This window comes from Acanthochromis polyacanthus, chromosome 21 (genome assembly GCF_021347895.1).
Source record: "Acanthochromis polyacanthus isolate Apoly-LR-REF ecotype Palm Island chromosome 21, KAUST_Apoly_ChrSc, whole genome shotgun sequence".
Lineage (NCBI taxonomy): Eukaryota > Metazoa > Chordata > Actinopteri > Pomacentridae > Acanthochromis > Acanthochromis polyacanthus.
Window position 1 is genome coordinate 32,334,654 of NC_067133.1, and position 26,209 is coordinate 32,360,862.

The window sequence follows — 26,209 nt, forward strand, 5'->3', positions numbered from 1 at the left end:
AAGCTTGGACCAATCAAATTGCTCGTAGCATTCTTTGTCACAAATTCATGGTGGCGTGTTCGACTCGGATGTTTGGAGATTTGGTATCATGTTCAGCGGAATGATGAGATTTTTATCGAAGGATCAGGAGTCATCAGTCACAGAAATTGACAAAAGTGTCAAAAATAAGTTCCGATGGGAATGGCTGGAGAGAAAAGTCACTGTGAAGGTGAAAATTGGCTCAAAGATGGACGAGGTAACGGAAACACTTGGACAATTTCTGAAGAAACCAGACGTGGCCAGAAAAGCTTTTTGTGTGTATTGTAACGATTTGATTAGCTACGGATCGCGTGGATGCGTAGCACTGTCAGACAGTTACACCAGCAGCATGAACAGCTACTTCAAGTGCCAAGGCAAAAGATACATTGAAAGAGAAGGAAATGGCTGCCAGAAAAGCCCACCAGCAGGAGTTGAAAAGGAAGGCTGTCCAGAGACTTAGACAGCTTGCTGCAAAGAGAAGAAAATTGGCAAAATAAGAGTGTTGCAGTGAACTGACTTGGATATATTGTACATAGTAGAATAGAACTCTGATAGATTTGTGAAATATTTTGGACTGAAGATAGTGAGAAAAGATTGAAGAACATGTAAGTTAACTTTCATTAAATTTGCTGACTGAAACAAGTCTAGTGTTATGTTTTTGACCATTTTTATCAGTCTAAATGACTTCTATTTCACTATAAATCTCTCAGCCTCAGCCCCCCCGCCCCGTCAATAATTTTCAGTTGAAATCCGAATTTCCTGTTGACATCCCTGTGTTTCACTGTTTTGTTGCTTTGTTGTTTGATGGTGAACGTTTGTGTAACTGCTGCGCAACAAATTTCCCGGGTCGTTAGCGTCAAATCCAGAATTCAGTGGCAGAATTACAGATCTTTTCTGGACTGGTATCAACATCTGATCCCCTAGGAGAAACTAGAAAGTGTTGGTGGTCTGAATTGAACCTGCTGCCATTAAGACCTAAATCTGGACATTGATGTTGTATGCTTTCATATTGTACATTTCTCCAGTAATGTAACTTAACGGAAAGTCTGGGGATGAAGAGATCCTGGTGGTACAATCCCATCAGTCGTGAGCTCTGCTTTGTTTTCACGGTGATCGACAGATTTTACTACTCAATATTCTAAAACTACCGTGCAGAAAGCTGAAAACTATCGGCCTGTGAAAATAGTTTTGTTGACATTGTGAGTGTGCTGTTGACTCATTTCTAGGTTTCTAATGACAAAGCTGCTAGCATGTCTGCAGATTCTTGGTCTTGTTTCAGCCTCATGTCCAACTACATGGAATTGAGACTTTTCGGTTAAATTTTTTTTCATGATTGCTCTTCCATCACTGCCTCTGTTTTTATCTTTGTCTTTTGTTACAGAAATGTAAACACAGCAATGGAGTGAGATGTGGGACCTCTGAGGAGGATAAGAATGGTTCAGCAACAACGGCAAAAAGAGATGAATCACTGAGTTGTGAGCAATGTGGCAAGACTTTTATCACAGCAACAAAGCTAAGAATTCACAAACGTATTCACACTGTGGACAAACCATTCAGCTGTGATCAGTGTGGAAAGGCTTTTACTAAGAAGAGTCACTTAAAAAGCCATCAACTCATTCACAGTGGAGTTAAACCATTCAGCTGTGATCAGTGTGGAAAGGCTTTTACTCAGAAGATTAATCTAACAAGTCATCAACTCATTCACAGTGGAGTTAAACCATTCAGCTGTGATCAGTGTGGAAAGGCTTTTACTCAGAAGAGTATTCTAACAAGTCATCAACTCGTTCACAGTGGAGTGAAATTGTTCGGCTGTGATCAGTGTGGAAAGACTTTTACTCACAAGACTACGTTAAGAAGTCATCAACTCATTCACAGTGGAGTTAAACCATTCAGCTGTGCTCAGTGTGGAAAGGCTTTTACTCACAAGAGTCAGTTAAAAAGCCATCAACTCATTCACAGTGGAGTTAAACCATTCAGCTGCGATCAGTGTGGAAAGGCTTTTACTCACAAGAGTCAGTTAAAAAGCCATCAACTCATTCACAGTGGAGTTAAACCATTCAGCTGTGCTCAGTGTGGAAAGGCTTTTACTCAGAAGAGTCAGTTAAAAAGCCATCAACTTATTCACAGTGGAGTTAAACCATTCAGCTGTGATCAGTGTGGTAAGGCTTTTACTCACAAGAGTCATCTAGCAAATCATCAACTCATGCACAGTGGAGTGAAATTGTTCAGCTGTGATCAGTGTGGAAAGGCTTTTACTCACAAGAGTACGTTAAGACGTCATCAACTCATGCACAGTGGAGTTAAACCGTTCGGCTGTGATCAGTGTGGAAAGGCTTTTACTCAGAAGGGTCACTTAAAAAGCCATCAACTCATGCACAGTGGAGTTAAACCATTCAACTGTGATCAGTGTGTGAAAACCTTTACTCAACATGAACAGTTGTTGATCCATCAATGCCCCCATTCTGGTAGAAAGCGGTACCACTGTGACTCCTGTGAAAAAACTTTCAACTCCCAACAGAGCTTAAAATATCACCAACGCATCCACACTGGACATGATGTGTACGTATGTGATCACTGTGGTGAACCATTTGTATTGTACTCACAGTTAAAAGCTCATGAAGTGACCCACACTGGGGTTAAACCATACCTTTGTGACCAGTGTGGGAAACGCTACAGCTACATTGCAAACCTCAAAGTTCACCAACGTGTCCACACTGGGGAGAGACCATACAGATGTGATGAGTGTAAGAAGACTTTTACATCTTTGGGTTCCCTGAAACAACACCAGCAGATCCACACCAGAAAGAAAGCATTCAATCAGTGTCACAGTGAGGTATGTAAAGACTGGTCTCAGTCACAGTGTACACACAATTGTGTATTGGATAATTTTGGATATTGCTGCAAAATTGTTTCAAAACAGTTTTGAACAACTGTGGTCAGTTGAATTCTGTTAACACATTATCAGCTATCGTTCAGTCTAACCTGTATTGGTTTTGACACAGAAATCTGGTCCAGGTTAATCTGGGAATGTAGGTTAGATTAGGAATTGTGACGTAATCAGACAACTGAATGTTAAATTCCAACAGTGACGTTCTCTTTGTTTGTTTTCCAAGCAGAACGGAACAGATGGACAAAAGTCTCAGACTTGTCAGCACTCTGCCAATGGTGAACAGTGCTGCTTTGACCAGTCTGGACAAACGTCCAACCAACAAGGAACCCGACAACGACACCAGCGTATGCACACTGGACACAGACTGAACCCCTGCCAAGAAGATTTCTCCATGCAGGGTTCAGTAAAAGTTCATGAAGTCCTCCACAAACTTAAAGTCCTTGAGATCCGGCTTCACAGAATTCAGGTCTAATTTCTTATTTAGTGTCTTCGTTGCAAAATCCATTAAGAGGAAAGCTGTCTTTAACAGACGTGACTGGTAAATTAATTAAACCATTCAAAGTGGTTACTCAGTTAAATTAATTATCAGTGGTAGAGGGATAGACGTCTGGATGGAGGCAGTGAGCAGCAGGGCGAATTTCCTCAATTACCACCTTAATGGTTCCTGAGATCCCTCAGGGCTGCAGGAACCTGTTAGATGCAGAGCTGGTTCAGTGATTCTCTGATGATTAAGCATAATTAATTGAGGAGATTACTGGCCTTAGGGTTCCTGTCTGTCCGTCTGTAAATATAAAAACATGAAGTGTTCTATGAAAAGTCCAATCTTTGAAAGCTGACATGTAGTTCAGAATCATTTCTTTGTAAGTTAGCTGCATCCAGTCATTACCATGACACTGGCAGTGATTCTCTGATGATTAATCATTATTAATTTAGGAGATTACTGGCCTTAGGATATCTATCTATCTATCTATCTATCTATCTATCTATCTATCTATCTATCTATCTATCTATCCTTTCTCAGCTACAGCATCTGCACCTCTGCTTCTGTGTGAAGTAGTCATTACAGGAGAGAAAGTGGAGAAAATCTGACAGATTTTGTCAAGTGGTCCAGAAAAATCTGACTACCCCTACAACTTCTCTCCTGTAATGATAGTAATAAGTAATACATAGTTGATACTTCACACAGCTGTAGCAGAGGTGCAGATGTTGTAGCTGAGAAAGTTTGGAGGTTGCCACTTCTTGCATTCCAAGAATAGTAGGGGAGTCAGATTTTGTCAAGTGGCCCAGAAAAATCTGACTCCAGATTTTATTTCATATCATACAATCTGCACTTTTAACTCAACCTGCATATTTCTGTTAAAGTCCTAGTTTTGAAATGGTCTCTCTGTTCTTAATCTGCCATACTGTGATCATTTAGCCCCTTATTTCATTATTCTGTTCTTACAGACTGTAATTTACGAGTTTTTTTTTTTAAACTTGTTGTGATTTGGTGTTTTAGCTGTTGTAGCAAATAATTTCCCAGGTGTGGGATCAATAAAGAATTTCAATTCTATTATATTGTTAACTGGCCCTATAAAAATAACAACAATAAGAAATTACTTTATACTTAAGAACGATACTTCTATTAAAGACTTTATACATAAATACCAGACATATTTTGATGCCATATCTTGCATCCTTAGGGGAGTCTGATTTTAAATAAGGAGATATAAAGTTTTCTCAGTGAACAATTATTTGAATGACACGTGTAGAACACTGATGGAATGTGAACAATATTTGGCGACTACACCCTGTCCTGTCCTGATGTCCTCATAGGAGTGAAGCTGAGAGTAGCGTAGGATCTCCCCAATGCCATTTAGGGTGCGCACATACGGATGAGAAGAGGAGGAGAAACATGTCACCTAATCATATTTAACAGGAAAACATGTCTGCAGTTCGGTACTTAGTCACATTTAACCCAAAAACAACAGCAAAAGCAGTAAACGTACGACAGAAAAACCCGTCAAGTGGCCACAGAGTGAAAAGTAAGTCACACGCGTTCACGCGAAGGGGGAGTCAGATTTTTCCGGGGAGTGTGAAAATTGCACAACACCTGGGTTAGTCTGTTTCCTTTTTCTGATTGGCTGAGACGAGACACGTGACAGTGTGCATCTATTAATGATCGGAAGCATTCAGGTCGTTCCGGTTATACTCGGTAGCGCTCTTCAGTAAAGGAGACGCAGTTTGTTATTTTCTTTGATTATCGCTCGGAAAATTACAAAAAAGTTGCAAGTTAACCCTTTTTTCACATTTATTAGGCAAAATTAGCTTCGCCACCGTGGCTAAACATGCTAAAAATGGCTTTGCCATCCTGAGGAAGGCTTTGCCTATGGCGAAGTGGAGAATGGCGAGCACAAGCACAGAGACACCCTGAAAATTTGACACAATCTTAAATATTATGAAATATTTGTTGAAAAGTCTTTTTTGTGTGTTTCTAAGGGTGTGGCTGCATCAGAAAGACACAAATACAAATGATATTTTTTTGGTTTGTTGTTTACAAGAAATATTTTATGGAACCAGTCAATTTTCAGTTTTAATGTCTTTTTTTAGGATGTGTTTAGTTTTATGATTGTACTAAAATAAATGACTCTTGAAGACCTCAAAGTGATTCTTAATGCAGTATTTCACAAATGTATGGGATGTCCAAAAACTTTTTTCCACTGCTGTATTTAACAACAATCTGATCTGCTGATGTTAGCAAGACAAACAAGTGAAGGTTTCAGGCTTTTATCTAGAATTGTTCTTGAGATAGTCATCTTCAAACAGCCTCAAATTTCAATGTGAGAAAATAAAAAAACGAGTGAAACTGGGTCTGCAGTCCACTGAAAAACCTCTAAGAAAGTGTCTGACATACTGAACTAATATTTCATAGATAGCATTGTAAATCTCCACAGTTTATGATTTTAAAAAAAGTTTTTTTTGGGAGATGGTCAGTGATTTGAAACGGAGTTTGTCCTCTAGAGGACAGATGGTTCAATCCCAGAATGAGGGTATGTATTGAAAAAATATCATCCAAAATTAGTCCAGAGTAGTGACTATAATTTGAATTTTAATACACTTAACCAAGTGCTTTAGGTGGGAAAAAAAACATGTTTACACAGCATGATGTTGCTTTGTGATGTTCCAACTGACATGCTGATTTCAAAATGGAAGCATTTTAATTTCTAATGCTCTCATAGAAGATGACTGGTCAATAAAATTTACTCCTGTGACTCTGATGTCATGCAGAGTCTTTATGCTATGATGTGGAAAGAGTGAAAGAAGACAGACTGGACATTTCTGAGTGAAACTGAACAGGGCATGTACTGATTCATAAAAAACAAGTGTAGTATTATCTTTAATCAAGCCTTACATAGTATTTACTAGCTGAAGTACTTCGGTTTTGAACACAAGAATTACTTGTCAAGACGACGTTGACTGGAGCTCTGCTACAGAAAGGCAGTTCATTTTCTGCTGGGGTTCATAACATACAAGATTTCTCAAATCTACAGAGATGTTTTTGATTTGAAATTAGGGTTACCTTAAATTAATAATATATATTTTTGATACTTTCTCTAAAAAACTCTAAAAAAGCTTCAGGTGTAGCTGCTGGAAAAGAGCCTGCAGTCACATGGTGGGACATGTGAACATAGTTCAAGGAAGCAAGGCTGGGAGCAAGAGCCCAAACAGAGGAGGTAAAAGAAAAGGTCAAACTACAGGTATGTAGTTCATGTTTTAATGTCAATCCAATTATGTCTGACTATTTGCTGAGTCAGTGAAAGTTATCTTATAGAGCAATGTTTGTATTATTTCAATACTGAGACATTGTTGCAGTGTCATTTGTCATTTGTTTCCATTTGGATGTATTGTACAGTTAGATTCTATTGAGTTTCCATACCACATTACATTGCTGTTAAGGTGTCTGAATCATTCAGTGAGGGTTTGGTCATGTACTACTATAAGGCCGTGCATAAAAAGAAAATCAAGCCTGTTACAGTGTTGCTCTATCCCCTCTGTTAAATGGCATCAAAACAATGGTCAACGTGAACAAATCATGAGTGTTGACATTGACTCACAACAGTACCTCTCAACTGTTCCAATTTTGATCTATTTAGGAGAACAATGTGATGAGTGCACCGAGAGATCCAATACAGGGAGCTTTCCTTTTTCAAAGATCATTAGAAGGACAGAAGACAAAGTAAGTTTCAGCAAACAGCTTTTTATTTTCTAATGAGCCGATCTATAGTATTTAAAGTGCAGAGTTATTTGTGTTAGATTTGAACAAAATCCTTCCAACAGTGTAAGGACTTAGTCTTTCTACTTTCATTTGCAATTGTTCTAGAAACCTATCATCTGGGTCAGGTGGTCACTCTGCAGCACAAGGAGTACTATCCCACATTGGATCTGATGTTAATATTTCCCTTAGACATGGTAAATTGACTGACTGGCTGATATTGTAGAGTTAGTAAATATAGGCAGTTAACAAAAGGAAATGAATGCTACTTTGTGGAGGTACCAGAATTTGGCCATTTAACAAAAAAAATCTAATGCTAATATTCTTTTATTTCACCAGACTGTTATTGTTTCCACTTCAATGAATGATGCTGTTGTACATGTATAGTAATTTTATTCATCTTCATGCATACAGTGTTTGTGTACAGTATGCGTGATCATATTTTAAAATATATATATTAACAAGGCCAACAACAACAATGTGTTGTGTTACAGGTGTTTCTTCAGTGGCGTCCCTGCACAACATGGTAAATGTCAAATAATGTCTTGTCTACTTTTGCAGTGAGAGGACAGATTTGGTAAATAGTCAGCACTGGCAGTCCACAACAAATGCAGGGTGTTGCACAGGCAGATTCTAGATGACATCGTGTTATGTAAGACATCCTTGTAGGTTTTTCATCTTTCTACTCTCTGTGAAAGAGCAAAATTGTATTAGATTAAGTCAAAGACAACTTCAAGTATTTGTAAAAATGAATTTAAATGAAGTAAAATGATTTATTGACAGGTAACACACAACACAGTGTGAAGTCAAAGACTTAACAGTGGGAGGGAAGCAATGCTATATAACCTTAGGTCTGATGAGAAACTTGGAGCTTGGCCGGGCATTTCTCTTTAGAGGTGTTCTGTTTCTCCATCCAGCCTCAGTTGTGATCATGTGGTTATGTGAAGATGACTTTGGACAGCAGGTACAAAAAAGTTTGCTGGTACAATTCAAACACCTTTGTTTGCACAAGTAAAATGTGGTAACTGCAAGCTGTTTCTTCTGAGATCCGTTTATGATGTGCTGTATTGTTTTATGATGACCAATTTTAAGAACTTATTTATTGTGGCAGGGCACTACATAATTACACAATTACATGTAAGTATGGATAGTATATTGCTTTATTTTTTAATAGAATCTTATTTTCATCTCATTTAAAACAGCAGAATTAAATGGAAGAATTCTGGGAGCCCCTGTCTTGCCTTCGGAGTTCATCAACTGAGGTTCATACATATAGCCTTGTAGATGATTTTATTCAATAAGCCCCCCAGCAATAAGAAATGTCAGCATTGTGTCATGTTACAGGATTCTGTGACAGAGGATTAGTTCTAGGAAAAACCTAGTCACTCTACAGTTTGTGCTGACAATATTTAATGGCTAATATCTAGAAATGTGGCTCACATTTTCGTGGCACCAAAAATCTAACTTTGTTCCTCTGAGGGCTGCTATGAAGCAAGTTCAGTATAAACAGGCTTACTTTGTGCACACCAGCTCGACAAAAACTAAAGCCTCAGTCAGAGTTAATGGTGGTTGTCAGGTTTCTTTGTTAACTCAGACTTTCTACTTCAGATCCTGTGTGAGTCACAAAAAGGGGGGGTGTTAACACCAAATGGACGTCTCATGTACCAGCTGCTTCAGTCAACTGGTTGTTATAGTTGATAGCTACAAGGAATATGAAAAATGATGATGGTGGAAAGCAGCTACTGCAAATGATGCAAGACAGGAATGCTGGTAGAAAGCTGTTAAACGTGCGTGAAGAATTTATTTTACCCATCAATGTAGACGCCTTTTTGAACTGGCTGCTGCTCATTACAGCTGTTAAACTTTAAACTTCATGTATTGAGACGTTATATTGAAGAAGTGCACTTTGGTCAGGGGTGGTCTGATAATACAAGGAGAATTCACTACACATCTTCAGAAACATCTGCAAGCTGCATCTAAAACGTATTACAAAAAGCGTTTTGAAAAGGTTGAATAAATGTGGCACAGTGAACCTTTCTGCCCTGGTTTTCAAGAAGGAACATGTAATTTCAATGCAGACACACTAGGTGTCGCTGTTCTGTCTGGTCGCTGCAGCACAGCTTTAATATTTAGCCACGCTCTGATTGGTTACAGAACGACGAAAGCGGAGTGAAGCGCGCACTTCCGGTCCTAAATGAAAGTGTTCCGGTAAGCAACATACAAAGTAAATCAGAAATCCAAACCGCTGCCGTGTAGCTGGAATGAAGTCTCCACGAGGCTGTTCCAAAAGGTCGATCTGGCCCATGGCAGTGTTAAAGTATGAATGACATGACAGCTAGGGGAAAACTACGAGGGAGACTGAAACAACACTCATTCCAGTTTTCTCCTTTCGTGTCAAACTTATTATTCAGTATATTTAGTCAAGTAAAAAACGCAGAACCACCCCAGGGAAGGAAACAGATCCATGTCACTGTCAGAATAAAACACCACGCAGGAGAATTATTATTAAAACACACAGGACTTCGTCCCGATGAAATTGCAAAGGGAGGATTTATTTTCCCGTCTTTTCTTGTGGTACTTGACAGAAGACATGACACCACCACACTGTATCCACAAACATGTGACTGCAGCATCCATTTAACAAGCAACAAACGCATTTTGAAAACGTTACAGATCAACGTAACACCAGACCAATTACGTTTCTGTTGCACGTAACTGAAAATGCATTTTAGTTGTCTGAGAATGTAACTTTGTGGAGACAGGGTTGCTCATAGTGATGCTTGCTCTGTCAGGTATAATCACAGTCAAACATCCATCAGGTCCTCCTCAGTCTCTCACAGAGTTTCAGTTTATGTGGACGTTCCTGCTGGAACTCTGTCCTTCTACAGAGTCTCCTCTGACTCTCTGATCCACCTCCACACCTTCAACACCACATTCACTCAAACTCTCTATCCTGGATTCTGGTTCTTCAGTGTCTCTGTGCTGAGTTGAGTCTCCAGAGTCTCCTCCTGGTACAGAAACAGTGTTGAACAGATAGTTGAGTCTCTCCATGACTCTGTCCCTCACAAACATGTTTTCACATTCATGGATTAAATGTGTTTCTTTGTCAAATCCTTCTAAATGATTCCTTGTAAACTTGTTCCTCTTCAAAGATGGAAGTTGTGATTCTTCCAGGAGCCAAATGTGGTGTTTGCGTCTTTTTCCAGTCAAATGTTGAGAGTGAAAATCAGGATGTGGTGTTCCTCTGACGCTCACTTGAACTAAAAGCATTTGAGCTGCACAAAGTGTGAAATGAGAGAGGAAGCAGTGAATCTCCAGACTGCTGACAGACTTTCACACATTATTGTCCAGTGAAAATCAGCTTTTTGTGCAGCCACACTTGATCCTGATTTGAGTCTTTAAGTCCTGTTCTAGTGATGAAATGAGAACTAAAAATCCTGACTCTGAGTTCTTCATTACAAACACACATTATATCATCTGTTTATTAGGAATGACACCAGAGAGGATTATAACAAAGTTTTTATTGGCCCAAACAACAAAAAAGGACACAAGCAGATCGAAATCTGGACTGAACTCTCTCTGCTTCCCCCTGGAGGCTCCAAGGCTCGTCGTTCTTCAGGTGATCAGCCGGATGTGGCCACACCGTCTGCTCTCCCCCTCCAAATTACATAATGTGGGTGATCTTCTTCTATGAAAGCATAGTAGCAGTTAGGAATCATGACGAGCCACTGAAATATTAATCAATAGTTATATTGATTAATTGTCTGATGATTTAATGGCTATTGCTATTTCCCTGTTGAAATATATTTTAATAAAGCATTATCCTGCAATTAAAATCAACAGATTGGAACTTCTATTTATCCCTATCACAATGGTTAGATATATATTTACAGAGAGGTTTGTTCATATATCATTTACAGTCTGATTTATGACACTTTTTTCCCCTAAAAACAGACTGAAATGAACAAAATGAGACATAAAATGAAACAGAAAAACCTTAAACAGACGCAAAATGTCCACAATGACAAAAAAAATGATCTAAATGAGACACAAAATGTTCACAATGGAACAAAAAACTTTGAAAGCACGAAAAATGGCGAGTAAAAACAATCCTAAACACAAAAATTGACCAAGGTTAGACACAAAATGATGAAAATGAGCCTCAATGAGACACAAAATGACCAAATTCAACAAAAACAGCCTTTAAGTCACCCAAATGGAACAAAAACAAAGAGAGATGAAAAATGACAACATTTTATCCACTAACAACCCTAAGGATGCAAACTGATCAAAATAAGGCACAAAATGAGCAAATGTTAGCTTGTCAGTGTTGTGAAAACTTCAGTCTAACATGTCAGTGTGTAGTTTGATATCTGGAGCTGAGTTGCAGCTCGTTGTCTGGACTTCTGTCTTACCTGAATGTTTCCTATCTGGCTGAGGAGGCTTCATTTTTCTGTCACAGTCTTTGCTCACAATGTCTTCACAAGTTTCACACTTGAAATCTTCAAGCTTTGTGTGTTAAACTGACTTTCTCAAGTGTTTCCATGTTTTTCTTCAGAATATGGAATGTGGTAACAGTTGTTAGTTCTTCTCTCTGACATCACAATGGACTTTTAAAAAATGCATTTACTGTCTTAGTACTTGTTCTCTGTGCAATGACAGTAAAGTTGGATCTAATCTAATCTATAAAATGACCAAAATGAGACAAAAATGGACAAAATGTTTCAGTGGTGAGAAAAAGACCCAAACAGAGTCTACTGAACGGTCCAACAATGTTATGGGACAGTTCAAATGGGACACAAAATAACCAAAATGGAACATAAAACATCCGGCCATGAGAGAAAAATACCATAAAATTACAAAATGGACATAAAAAAAGACCAAAAGTGGCCAAAATGTGACTAAAATTGAGCAAAAATCACAACAATGAAAGACAAAAAGGACCAAAACCAGGCACAAAAATTAGCAACAAAATGACGAAAATGAGACACAACATGTACAAAATGAAAAAAGCAATCTTAAACTGGTGCAAAACAACTAAAATGAGAGATAAAATGAGCAAAACAGACCAAAAAATGATGAAGAATGAAACAGAAATGGCCAGTGAGTCACAGAATGGACAAACTGACATGAAATGACTAATATGAGCAACATGAACAATTTCAAACAAAAACAACCTTACAGACACATGAAATGAATCAAAAAATGACCAAAATGGTACAAAAAAACATAGAGATGTAACATGACCTGAATTAGACACATAAATGACCAAAACTTGATGCAAAATAAACAAAATTACAACAAAAAAAACATGAAAAGATGCAAACTGTTTAAAACCAGACAGAAAGACGTAAACTCACCAAAACAAAACACATAAAGACACAAATGAGACACAAAATGATCCAGAAATCTTCTCTTCCAGTCATGAAACTGTCCACATTTATTCTATTCAACATTCTGAGGGTTTTTACAGAGAGCTTTGTTTTGTTTACTGTCTGTGGACCTGGAAGGAGCAGCTTCATATCTGGAAAAAAGATTCATAATCAACGGTTTGTTTAACAGAAGAGATCATCTTAGTTGAAAGTGGCACCAAATCCATGTTATGTTTGGGTCGTATGTTGGCCTTTAACTTTGAGCAGGTGTGTTATTATTTACAGTGTTTATGGTAGAATGTGGCCGTTTTAATGGCAGATCACATGGAAGTAACATGAGCCAGTTTGAAATAGTGAGTTATGCAGAAGAACAACATAAAGAAGAAATTTAAAGTTTTTAATCAGTAAATATGTTAGATTATATTTTTAATCTATTTTGTGTACTTGTTGATGAAAAACGTTTCATAAAAGAAACCTTAATAATGTTGCCTTTTAATGTTTTAACCCTCCTGTTGTCCTCATTTACAGGCACCAAAAAACATTGTTTCCTTGTCTAAAAAAATAAAAAAATTAGCAAAAAAATTCCACAAATTTCTGAAAATTTGCAAAACCTTCAGGAAGAAAATTCCAGTAATTTCTTAAACGTTTTCTTTTCAAAAACTCCCCCAAATTTGGCAAGAAAATTGTTGTAAAAATCTTCCCAAAAAATCCTAAAAATATCTAAAGTGATTACATATATTTCAGTAAAACTTCTAATATTTTCTTTAAAAATGTTCACATTAAAATTAGTCATAATCTACCATAATTAGTCATGTGAGAAGTTGAGTGTAAGTTAACTTTTTATTATATGAAGTTAAAATATATTTTTTATTCGTTTTCTAATTCTCCAGGATTAAGGACTGTGTAGAGACCTGTAGGGGGCAGTAACCAGCACCTACTATGATGTTCTCCATGAGCTTGAAGCAGAGGGATTCCTCAGCATGGCCACATGAACACACCAAGGCTGAATCCCAAACCGCCCCCTACACACTCCCCCTACACTACCGAGTGTCGCTCCAAAAGAAATCACACTCGCAGCTGTTGAGGGCACCTACTATTGAAGGGGGAGGGTATAAATACGATCGTCAGGAATGGGACGCCGTCGCCTCAGCGGAAAACAGAAGACGTCATCGCCATGGTAACACAAAGACGCCTACTGTGCATGGCTGTAGCGCTGTGGCACAGGTTGCAGGCAATGATGTAGGGGCTACATTCTGCTTCAAATAATTTGAAGTCATCCCACATGTTTTCCAATCCTATTACCTGGCATTTCAAATCCAACAAATGAATGAATAAATGAATTCTGTCAGTTGTGTTCAAATTTTAAGGTGTCAGGGGGTGCACAATTAAATCAAACGTCAGCAGAGAAGATTTGTTTCTTTTGATTTATCTTTTTTCACCACTCTTTTTGTGATGTTCTGTCAGTGTGAAAAAGGCATGGGAGAAATAATGGACGCATGTGGAACTTATATCAATATGTTGTTTCCTCCTCCATTTTGACGTTGCACTTCCTGAAAAAGTTGTCGAGAGTGAGCATCGATGCAGACTCGCTATTTAAGGGCTGAACAGTCCACTCCCCCTCCGCACTACGCGGTTTGGGACGGCCCTTAATATGGAGGACCCTCCGCGGGAACGCACAAACGGAGGGGTAGTGTGTAGGGATAGTGTGTAGGGGGCGGTTTGGGATTCAGCCCTATTGTGTTTCCACTCCGTGTTCCTGCCACACCTGCAGGATGACCTTCATACTTGTGGCAGTGGTTGGACAATCATCCAATCAGAACACAGAGCCACATGACACCCAACCAGCTGTGGATGCTGGGTCGCACACATCACCCAATTCCTGGAGCAAAAAACACAGAGCTGCATGCAAATACAACGTGATTTGAACCAAAACATTGATTCTTGGGTTTTAACAATATTAGAGGACAAGAAAAGTGAACAGAGAGTCAGAAGTCCCTCACTGGAAGACAATTTCTGACAAGAAAAACCTCCAGGAAGAAGTCAAAGGATGCTTTTCCGCACATTAAGAGTCTTCCTTACTGGAGCCGCTGAGAACTTGGACATTGCTGTGTAATTTCTACAGAGAAACTGTTCCAAACAAGAACGAGTGTTGTTTCCAGAGCAGTTGTGGCCTGTGTTAGGACCATCTGAAAGACAACGCCACAACTGCAACAATGGAGCACTGATGTCGGAATCAGAGATTGAGGTTTTTCAACAGTGGAACTCCATTTCAAATCACTGACCATCTCCCAAAAAAACTTTTTTTTAAATCATAAACTATGGATATTTCTAATGGCATCCATGAAATATTAGCTCAGTATGACAGATACTTTCTTAGAGGTTTTTCAGTGGACTGTAGACCCAGTTTCACTCGTTTTTATTTTCTCACATTGAAATTTGAGGCTGTTTGAAGATGAATATCTCAAGAACAATTCTACATAAAAGCCTGAAACCTTCACTTGTTTGTCTTGCTAACATCAGCAGATCAGATTGTTGTTAAATACAGCAGTGGAAAAAAGTTTTTGGACATCCCATACATTTGTGAAATACTGCATTAAGAATCACTTTGAGGTCTTCAAGAGTCATTTATTTTAGTACAATCATAAAACTAAACACATCCTAAAAAAGACAATAAAACTGAAAATTGACTGGTTCCATAAAATGAGAAATTTGGTAGAATTTAGTTTTGTCAGTTTTTCTTGTAAACAACAAACAAAAAAATGTAATTTGTATTTGTGTCTGTCTGATGCAGCCACACCCTTAGAAACACACAAAAAAGACTTTTCAACAAATATTTCATGATATTTAAGAATGTGTAAAAATTTTCAGGGTGTCTGAAAACTTTTTTTCCCTCACTGTATCTGTCAAAGCATGAAAATGTGCCGTTATAAAAATGCCACTATCTCCAGACACACATATGTGGTCATGGTTCCATGATGCCAATATCATGGTAATGACTGGATGCAGCTAATTTACAAAGAAATGATTCTGAACGACATGTCAGCTTTCAAAGATTGGACTTTTCATAGAACACTTCATGTTTTTGTATTTCAACTCACACATAATCAGAGATTAGTTGATCTACTTGCGACGGTCAGACATGAATCCTAAGGCCAGTAATCTCCTAAATTAATTATGATCAATCATCAGAGAACCACTGAACCAGCTCTGCATCTAACAGGTTCCTGCAGCCCAGAGGGATCTCAGGAACCATTAAGCTGGTAATTGAGGAAATTCGCCCTGCTGCTCACTGCCTCCATCCAGACGTCTATCCCTCTACCACTGATAATTCATTTAACTGAGTAACCACTTTGAAGGGTTTAATTAACAGTCATGTCTGTTAACGACAGCTTTCCTCTTAATGGATTTTGCAACGAAGCAACAAAGACACGAAACAAGAAATTAGACCTGAATTCTGTGAAGCCGGATCTCAAGGACTTTAAGTTTGTGGAGGACTTCATGAACTTTTACTGAACCCTGCATGGAGAAATCTTCTTGGCAGGGGTTCAGTCTGTGTCCAGTGTGCATACGCTCGTGTCGTTGTAGGGTTCCTTGTTGGTTGGACGTTGGTCCAGACTGGTCAAAGCAGCACTGTTCACCATTGGCAGAGTGCTGACAAGTCTGAGAGTTTTGTCTATCTGTTCTGTTCTGCTCGGAAAACAAACACAAACACAGAGAACGTCAGTGTTTCCTGCAGCATTGAAGAACTGATAACCTTGCCAGCAAGTTGATTTCTCGCGATATTTGTGAGTTCACAAATCTCTCAAGAAACCATCTTGCGCCGCTCCCGCATTCACTGTTCGTACAGAACCAAGTTGGTTTGGGTCAATCACGCAGCAGTATTCGTGTGTGGGGCGGGATATCCGGGTGTGAAGACGACACCAAGCACCAGTAGATCAAAACAAACATGGCAACGGAGGACAACGATCGTGTCGATGCTGCTATTAAGTCAGTTTTAGCTGAATCTCCTATCGCTTCTTTGAAGGAAGAACGAGAGGCGCTTTGCGCATTTCTGGATGGTAAAGATGTTTGTGTTTTTTTACCTACGGGTTTTGGGAAGAGTTTAATCTACCAATTGGCTCCGCTCATTGTGAAGATCAAACGATTGGCTAAAAACAAACCTGTCAGAGGCGGGACATACTGTTGCATTGTCCAATCCGTGCCTCTTTCCTCCGAACGGATTTACATGGAGCGGTCCCAGATTGATATTGTGGAGTACTATCAAGTACTACACAATTATTGATCTGGCTATTGCCAGGTTAAAGAACTGATGCCTTGCCCGAGATAGAGAGCACCCCAAATGACATCTGAAGACACTTTTACTTGTTGGAATTTAACATTCAGTTGTCTGATTACGTCAGAATTCTCAATCTAACCTACATCCCCAGATTAACCTGGACCAGATTTCTGTGTCAAAACCAATACAGGTTAGACTGAACGATAGCTGATAATGTGTTAACAGAATTCAACTGACCACAGTTGTTCAAAACAGTTTTGAAACAATTTTGCAGCAATATCCAAAATGATCAAATACATAATTGTGTGTACACTGTGACTGAGACCAGTCTTTACATACCTCACTGTGACATTGATTGAATGCTTTCTTTCTGGTGTGGATCTGCTGGTGTTGTTTCAGGGAATACAAAGTTGTAAAAGTCTTCTTACACTCGTCACATCTGTATGGTCTCTCCCCAGTGTGGACACGTTGGTGAACTTTGAGGCATGTAATGTAGCTGTAGCACTTCCCACACTGGTGACAAAGGTATGGTTTAACCCCAGTGTGGGTCACTTCATGAGCTTTTAACTTTGAGTACCGTAAAAATGGTTTGCCACAGTAATCACATCGGTACACATCATGTCCAGTGTGGATGCGTTGGTGACATTTTAAGCTCTGTTGGTTGTTGAAAGTTTTTTCACAGGAGTCACAGTGGTACCGTTTTCTACCAGAATGGGGGCATTGATGGATCAACAACTGTTCATGTTGAGTAAAGGTTTTCACACACTGATCACAGTTGAATGGTTTAACTCCACTGTGAATGAGTTGATGTCTTGTTAGATTACTCTTCTGAGTAAAAGCCTTTCCACACTGATTACAGTTGAATGGTTTAACTCCACTGTGAATGAGTTGATGTCTTTGTAACAGAGTCTTGGTAGTAAAAGCCTTTCCACACTGACTACAGTTGAATGGTTTCACTCCCCTGTGAATGAGTTGATGACGTGTTAGATCACTCTTCAGAGTAAAAGTCTTTCCACACTGATCACAGCTGAATGGTTTATCTCCACTGTGAAAGAGTTTATGTCTTTTTAACATACTCTTCTGAGTAAAAGCCTTTCCACACTGATCACAGTTGAATGGTTTAACTCCACTGTGAATTTGTTGATGACTTACTAGATTACTCTTCTTCGTAAAAGCCTTTCCACACTGATCACAGCTGAATGATTTGTCCACAGTGTGAATACGTTTGTGAATTCTTAGCTTTGTTGCTGTGATAAAAGTCCTGCCACATTGCTCACAACTGAGTGATTCATCTCTTTTTGCTGTTGTTGCCGAACCATCCTTATCCTCCTCAGAGGTCCGACATCTCAGTCCATTGTTGTGTTTACATTTCTGTAGCAAAAGACAAAGATAAAAACAGAGGCAGTGATGGAAGAGCAGTCATGAAATAATTGAACCTAAAAGTCTCAATTCCATGTAGTTGGACATGAGGCTGAAACAAGATCAACAATCTGCGGACATGCTCGCAGTTTTGTCATTAGAAACCCAGAAACGTGTCAACAGCACACTCACAATGTCAACAAAACTATTTTCACAGGCCGATAGTTTTCAGCTTTCTGCACGGTAGTTTTAGAATATTTGGTAGTAAAATCTGCCGATCACCGTGAAAAGCAAAGCAGAGCTGGGACTGATGGGATTGTACCACCAGGATCTCTTGATCCCCAGACTTTCCGTTAAGTAACATTACTGGAGAAATGTACAATATGAAAAGCATACAACATCAATGTCCAGATTTAGGTCTTAATGGCAGCAGGGTCAATTCAGACCACCAATGCTTTCTAGTTTCTCCTAGGGGATCAGATGTTGATACCAGTCCAGAAAAGATCTGTAATTCTGCCACTGAATTCTGGATTTGACCCCAACGACCCGGGCAATTTGTTGTGCAGCAGTTACACAAGCGCTCACCATCAAACAACAAAAGCAACAAAACAGTTAAACAGTGAAAGGAATAGCAACTATTAAAGGAATTGTTTAAAAAATGTAAAAAAAAACACAGTAAAACAATTACAAGCAAAATAAAAGCCATTTAAAGAAAAATCAAACAAAACATAAGACAGACAGGGACATTGGCAGCAATCTTGGTCATTTAATCAGACATAATAAAAGTTTTCAATAAACAGCCACCTATGTAATCAGGTAGAGGACTGTTCTTTGGTCTGCACTGTTTGAGACACCAGATTACATTGCCCACATCAAGAAAGGGATTCTGTGGAGAGGCTGACATGAGACAGTTTTTAGTCTCAGCATGTTTAGTCCTAAAATCATGGGAGTCAAACCTGACATAAAAACTGTTTCGACTTTGAGCCAGCTCTAAATCAGAATTATAACCACTGAGCTGAACTCTCTCATTGACACATTATGTAGTCCCAGTGATCAGATTCATCAGAATCAGAATCACTTTATTAATCCCTGAAGGGAAATTCAGTTGACTGGGTTCTTATCTGTTTAATGTGGAATTGAATAGCCTGACTGCTGATGGCAAGAAAGATTTCCTAAATCTTTCGGTCTTGCAGTGCAGGGATAGGAGCCGTCCACTGATGTTTCGTTGTTCATTGAGGCAGATGTGAAGTGGATGATCCATGTTTGTCAGAATGGCCTCCATCTTTGTAAGTGCCCGTCTCTCCACCTCATCCTCCAATGTGTTCAATCTGATTCCAACCACAGAGCCAGCATTTTTAATCAGTTTGTTCAGACGCCTTACATCCTTCTGTTTTATACTGCCCCCCCAGCATAAAACAGGACACTTGCTACAACAGACTGATAAAACATCTGCAGCATCTTACTGCAGATGTCTAGTGATCGAAGTCTTCTGAGGCAATAAAGTCAGCTCTGGCCATTTTTGTCGATGAAGTCTACGTTTGTAGACCAGTCCAACTTATCAAGGTGGACACCTAAATATTTATATGATGTCACCATCTCAATGTCCGTGCCACAAGTGTTCAATGGATGAAGAGGGGTTTTGGATCTGCGGAAATCTATGATCATTTCCTTTGTCTTTGAGGCGTTGAGTAGCAGGCAGTTTTTGTGACTCCAGTCACTGAAGGCACTTATCAGATCTCTGTATTCAGCTTCATGTCTATTTCTGATACATACCACGATAGCAGTGTCAGAGTATTTCTGAATGTGGCAGAACTCAGTGCTGTATTTGAAGTCAGATGTATACAGAGTGAACAGGAATGGAGCCAGGACTGTTCCTTGTGGAGCCCCAGTACTGCTCATTAATGTCCCAGAAACACAGTTCCCCAGCCTGACAAATTGGCCTTCCTGTCAGTTAATCTGTGATCCATGAAACACAGGAAGGATCCACTCCCATCTCTGTGAGCTTGTCTTTGAAGATGGTGGGTTGGATGGAGTTGAATGTTTGAGAAATCAAAGAACATGATTCTCACATAAACTCCAGGTTCCTCCAGATGAGACAGGACACGGTGAAGCATGAAGAGGATGGCATCATCCACTCCAATGTGTTCTTTGTATGCAAAGAACACATACAAGGAATCAAGTTTGTCTTTGACCTCAAGCCTCAGTAGACGTAAAACCAGCCGCTCCAGAGTTTTCATGATGTGTGAGGACAGAGCAATAGGTCTGTAGTCATTTAGTTCAGCCGGACATTTGATTTTTGGTACCGGTACAATACAGGATGTTTTCCATAGAGCAGGCACCCGCCCCAGCTGTAGACTCAGGTTGAAGATCCTGTGGAGAGGTTGACACAGTTGTGCAGCACAGTCTTTAAGCAGTCTTGGACATACACCATCTGGGCCAGCTGCCTTCCCAGAGCAAAGTATCTGAAGCTCCAACATCACCCCTGTCTCTGTGAAAGAGACTGATACAGGTGCTGGAACGGAAGTGGCTGCAGCTGTGGAGACATGTGTAGGAGACGGAGGAGGAGAAAGAGGAGCTATGGTGGGGATTTCCATATGTTGAGGAGAATGTGTGCCGCCCCAGACTGAACTGAGGTGTCCATTTTGAGCTGAGACTCAAGTTTGTCTTTGTATTGTCTTTTGGGGGTCCTGATCTCCTACTTTATTTCCTTCTGTCGGTTATACAGATTTAGTGCATTTCCTTCTCTGAAGAATGTTTTCTTTCTGTACAGTAGGTCTTTAAGCTTCTTAGAAAGCCATGGCTTAGTGTTTGGATATAGTTTAACAGTTTTATCAGGAATAACACTGGTTTCACAGTCTGTGACCCAGCTGCTCACAACATCAGTCGGTTCATCAATATCAGCTGAGGACTCCTTAAACACGTCCCAGTCAGTAACCTCCAGACATCCCTGCAGAGTGTGACAAACTTTCACTCTGATGTTCTGCACTTTGCCTTGCTTCAGTACAGTGGTAGACAGGGATAAGAAGGATGCAGTTGTGGTCAGAGGAACCTAGAGGAGAAGCACCTTTCACATTGTTGTAACAGATCAAAGATTTTGTCTCATCTAGTGGGACATGTGATGTACTGATGGAAGTCTCTCAGTGTGTGTTTTAGTGTGCAGTGGTCTCTGGATGACCTGATGGATAAGCCCACAGGCATTTATTTCACTGGCCTTTGGACAGATATAGATAACAGTCACAAATATCTGGGGAAATTCCTGAAGCAGATATGGAGGGCACAGTGAAACAGAAAGCAGTTCTAAGTCAGTAGTGTACAGTTTCTCCAGGACAGTGTCAGATTTGCACCAGCGCTGTCCTTGTCCATTTGGAAGACCCACTTGAGCCCAAGCTTTCATTTGCTGGCCGATGTTGCTTCAATATTTCCACATAATGTTCTATCCTCTTGATGCCATCTATTTTGTGAAGTGCACCAGTCCCTCCTGCAGCAAAACACTCCCACAACATGGTGCTGCCACCCCCATGCTTCACAGTTGGGATGGTGTACTCAGGCCATCCTCAGCCAGCATCTTCACAAGGTCGTTTGCTTTTGTTCTGGGGTTGATGAGCACATTTCCCTCCAAAACAATCCTAACCTTAACCAATCTCCATCTTGAGCAGTAGGATGGCTTGATATTCCCATGGTGTTGATCTGTGCATGTAATTGTTTGGACAGATAAACGTCAAACCACAGCAATCTGGAAATTGCACCCAAGGATGAACCACACCTGTGGAGGCCCACAAATGTCTTCCTGATGTCTTGGCTGATTTCTTTAGATTTTCTAATGTCGTCACACAAGGAAGCAGTGTGTTTGAGGTGTGCCTGAAAATACATCTTAATCTATCAAAAGCTTTCAAAGTCAGGACATCATCATCTTGAAGGCAATCTTAGTGTATGCAAACTTCTGATTGTAAAGAAAGTAATAAAAATTCTCTAATAGAAAAGTCTCTTTCGTTATTCTGGCATTTAAAGATAATTTTGGTCATCTTAACCGACATAAAACAGGAGAAGCATTGCCAGATTTAATGTCAGATCGTGTAAATTAAAAAAGGGTTATGTGTTGTTTATACAGTGTAAGTAAACTTCTGGGTTCAACTGTCTGAATTTCTTGACAAGGAAAAGGCTGGTAAACTCACAATGCTCAAAAGTATTATTCTCTACCAAAGAAAATGCTGCTCTTTACCTTCCTGAACAACTTGCTTGAAAAACAAGACTTTTCTTCCGTTACTTATCTTCATCACCATGTAAGACATTTTCAGAAAGTATGATCAGCAGCTAGTTCAGCCTCAAACAAAAAACAAGCAGCTTCCTAGCAGTCCACCATTATATCCTCAGTACAGCTGCTTCTGCAGAGCTACATCTCTCCAGCCAACGTCACCTGGCTTTGGTCGGCCCATCGAACCAACTGGAGCAACTTTAGACATTTTAAAGAACAAATGAATGATAATAATGTTACAGTGGTATGTTTCTCACTTTTTGTGAAGAATCCATGTTTCCTCCGTTGTTGAGCTCAGACTAAATGGCTGCCAACATTCCTCTGCTCCTCCGTCAGACTCTCCTCCTCCTGCCAATCACCTGTCACATCAAACACATCTTCATTAGGATACCACTCTATACACAAGTGTCAGAGTGTCCCATATGTTCATCAGCCAACACAGAGGACACATTTCAACTCAATAGTTCACTTTTAGCTCTTTTCAGTTTCACCTAAAACTGATACAAATGAACTTAAACTGTTAAAAATAAGGAACATAGACAGAAAACAGACACGTAAAAAGAGAATAAAGAGAACATAAAGATGCTACTGCAGGTGATTCAAGACAGGACTGCTGGTAGAAAACTGTTCATGCTGTAAGTTAGTGAATGTATTTTACTGCTCAGTGTTCTGTTTAAAGGCAGCTCTCACTCTCTGTTCTTTGCACTCTCCCATAGTGTCAAGTGTCCTCCCACTTTCAATGACAGGTGATTCTCATTGATGATTTTTCTCACAGTTTCTGCAGTTTCCCCACTTGAAAAAGGATGTTTCATCTACCCAGGGTTTGAGCAGGACTCCACTCATCAATCAGACACTTGCTTTCTTTCTTTTCCCTCTTTTATTTTGCAGTGGTCGCAAATTCATGAGATACAGAGGTGGCAACTTCCATAAGTCCATACGTTTAGTTGATAGATTAAGGTGAAAAACCTTTAAACAGAACACAAAAGGACAATGTTCACATTACTGCATTCAGCAAATAGTAACAACCATTCCTCAAGGACATTTTCACCACATTGGCAAATGCTACTCCACTCAATTTATGTTTGTCAACCTCAACACCACATAAACTGAAGCGACAAATCATGGCATGAGCAATATTCAACCCAATACTATACCACACATGAATTTATCTGCATTTTAAAGAGTTGATTTTGAATCACAGTTTATTACTCTGAGCATTTTAATCAGAATTTTTTTAACCATTTTATACTTTTTACTTAATGGTTTTAAAATTATTTAAAGTGCATAAAGTGCTTTTAAAGTGCAATCCTTTCCAGATCCAATAAATAAATAAAGGGCATCGTAAAAACCCACCATTACAAACAGGATGAATTCACTGGTCTTAGCTGGAACCCTCTAATTAGCACCAATTAGCCTGCAATCTTATTTTCAATTGAATAATTACAAAACACACGGAAATTATTGGTAAACAGACAAAGTTGCTCCGTGGCTAATGCTAATGCTAACACATACTGCAGTGGCACACATCGGCAGCTTAAACAGTCTTTTAGAGTCTCCAGAATTCTGCTCTTACCGGCTGCAACCCGGATTTCGGAGATGAAGGCAATCCTGCACAGTTTGCTGCAGATCTTGATGCTTTCCCAACAGAAACTCACGGCCACTTTGTTTGAACGCGGTCATTCATTCTCAGTTCCTCCTCAGTGCTGCGTGTGTCCCCTTTTTGCCGCCGGTGGCAAACCTGCAGCCGCAGAATGTTTCCGCCCCAGCTGAGTGTAGGACCTGTGCGTAAATGCTTCTCCTTTGAGTTTTCAGCTCCTTCCAGTTTGACTTGACACATAGACTGCTTTGCACTCTGTGTCACCTGTACCGTCAGAGCTCTGAATAAAAGAACAAAAGATTGATTGCGAATGTGGCGTGAGGAGCGGTTGGAGGGGAAGGGTTATGAATGCGAGGCTGGGATTTAGATAAATGTTGCGACAGCGCCACCCAGGGGAATTTCACCCCCGGCACATTCTACTCACATCATCAACTTCGGACCATTTAAACACTCAAGGCACACAGGTTCAAAATCACTCAGGCAAGAGACGTGTTCCAACAATATAACAATTTATTTTTTAATTATAATGTTAATTTTAAATAAATCAAGGCCACCAGTTTGAAATAGGAGATCAGGAGTACTCAACTTAAACAAGGAATGTTAGTCTACAAAAGCAGAAATGGTTGAATTAATAAGAACATTTTAAATTTAGTTCTGAAATGAAGCCAATAATAACTATGATTGTATATCGTAAATGATTTTTTACATTTCTTTTTTATAATAATATACACTTCATAAAAAATAAGCACATTAATTTATCTAGTTACACTATATACAAGTTAAATTTATATTCAGGTATTAAAAAGTCTTTTTTTAAAGATAGTTTGAGCTGTTCTAGACCTATCAACCTTCATTTAATCAGTTCATAAAACTAGAAATGATTACGTAAAAAGTCACCTGATCTGCTCCTCACATTTAATGTGCCACAGGTTTGCCATCATGGTTTTGTGCTTAAAAATAACAAATAAAAGATTTAAGGTACTGGTAATTACAAATATATCAGCTCTTGCCAAATGATTTCACACACTGCTGATTAGCTGATCAGTGCTAGGTACATATCTCTGTATTTCATGGCATAATGGAGGTCTACTTCTTATTTCTGTGCTCATATTTCCATTCGGATGGAGTAAAAGTGCAACATTTTGTGTGAACCAGCAGTGGTTGGTTTGCCAGAGCTGTCAAACTGTATCAACAACTCAGAGTATGGTAGAACCTGTGAAAGAGAAACCTAGAAAGTGTCCACGAACAGTTACTGATGTGCCTGATAGAAAAGAAACTCAATGTTCAGAGAATTAGTATAAAAAGAACCAACAGTGATGTCATTTGTAATTACTCCCACTACCAGAAGGGGGAGACAAAAGTTCCACGTCGCAGGTTTAAAAAGGACATTTTTAGAGATATTTTATGGCCTTAAATTTGAAAAATCTTATTCAAGACCTTTTAATATCCAAAGTCGGCCAATGTAAATAAAATACACACTTTTTTTGCCACTGCTTTGTCTCTTGAATGCAATATTTCACTTTTCTTTAACTTTGACACATACATTTGGTTAGACTCAACAGTGAACTGATGAGCTTTTAAAGAGCAAACGTTAAAGTTCACCATGAACTCAGAAAACACATTCTGAACATTTATGAGAAAATGTCTCACAACAGGATGAAATGATGACATTTCACATCCAAAACCTCAACTTTACTTTGACATTATTCAGCACCAGAACTCAGGAACAGAAGGAGATGTTGCAACCACATTTCACATTTAATGCCATGTTGAAACTGTGCTGATTGTAAATATCTTCTGAGACTTTAAATGGTGGTGTATTTATTTACAAGAAAAATACACATTTACACTACCGTTCAAAAGTTTGGACTCCCTTAAAATGCCCTTATTTTTGAAAGGAAAAGCAATTTTTTTTCAATGAGGATGACATGAAATGATTGATAAATCCAGTCTAGACCTTGTTAATGTGGTAAATGACTATTCTAGCTGGAAACAGCTGATTTTTAATGGAATATCTCCATAGGGGTACAGAGGAACATTTCCAGCAACCATCACTCCTGTGTTCTAATGCTACATTGTGTTAGCTAATGCTGTTGAAAGGCTCATTGATGATTAGAAAACCCTTGTGCAGTTATTTTAGCACATGAATGAAAGTGGGAGCTTTCATGGAGAACATGGAATTGTCTGGATGAC

General features: G+C 39.2%; 2 protein-coding genes across 5 annotated transcripts in view; one reads left to right on the forward strand and one right to left on the reverse strand.

The window, feature by feature from the left end:
* The first annotated feature begins 226 nt into the window (after positions 1 to 226).
* On the forward strand, positions 227 to 4,463 carry LOC127531698 (zinc finger protein OZF-like). The gene is made up of 3 exons (XM_051941536.1): positions 227 to 235; positions 1,445 to 2,851; positions 3,132 to 4,463. The coding sequence occupies exons 1-3, from the start codon at positions 227 to 229 to the stop codon at positions 3,378 to 3,380; spliced, it is 1,665 nt and encodes a 554-aa protein (XP_051797496.1). The 3' UTR covers positions 3,381 to 4,463.
* Positions 4,464 to 7,670: 3,207 nt separating this feature from the next.
* The window catches only part of LOC127531561 (zinc finger protein OZF-like), a 204,554-nt gene continuing 186,015 nt past the window's right edge, over positions 7,671 to 26,209 (reverse strand). Inside the window, exons 1-6 of one of the 4 annotated variants that reach the window (XM_051941176.1) lie at positions 23,993 to 24,320; positions 23,110 to 23,385; positions 22,677 to 22,778; positions 17,148 to 18,179; positions 15,980 to 16,219; positions 7,671 to 7,847 (exon numbers count right to left, since the gene is read on the reverse strand). In XM_051941176.1, the coding sequence (XP_051797136.1) occupies positions 7,809 to 7,847; positions 15,980 to 16,219; positions 17,148 to 18,179; positions 22,677 to 22,694 (1,329 nt within the window). In that variant the 5' untranslated portion in view covers positions 22,695 to 22,778; positions 23,110 to 23,385; positions 23,993 to 24,320 and the 3' untranslated portion in view covers positions 7,671 to 7,808. Of the gene's footprint in view, positions 7,848 to 12,582; positions 16,220 to 17,147; positions 18,180 to 22,676; positions 22,779 to 23,109; positions 23,386 to 23,992; positions 24,321 to 26,209 lie in introns of those variants that run through there. The other 3 variants (XM_051941175.1, XM_051941177.1, XM_051941178.1) reach the window with 3 other exon arrangements.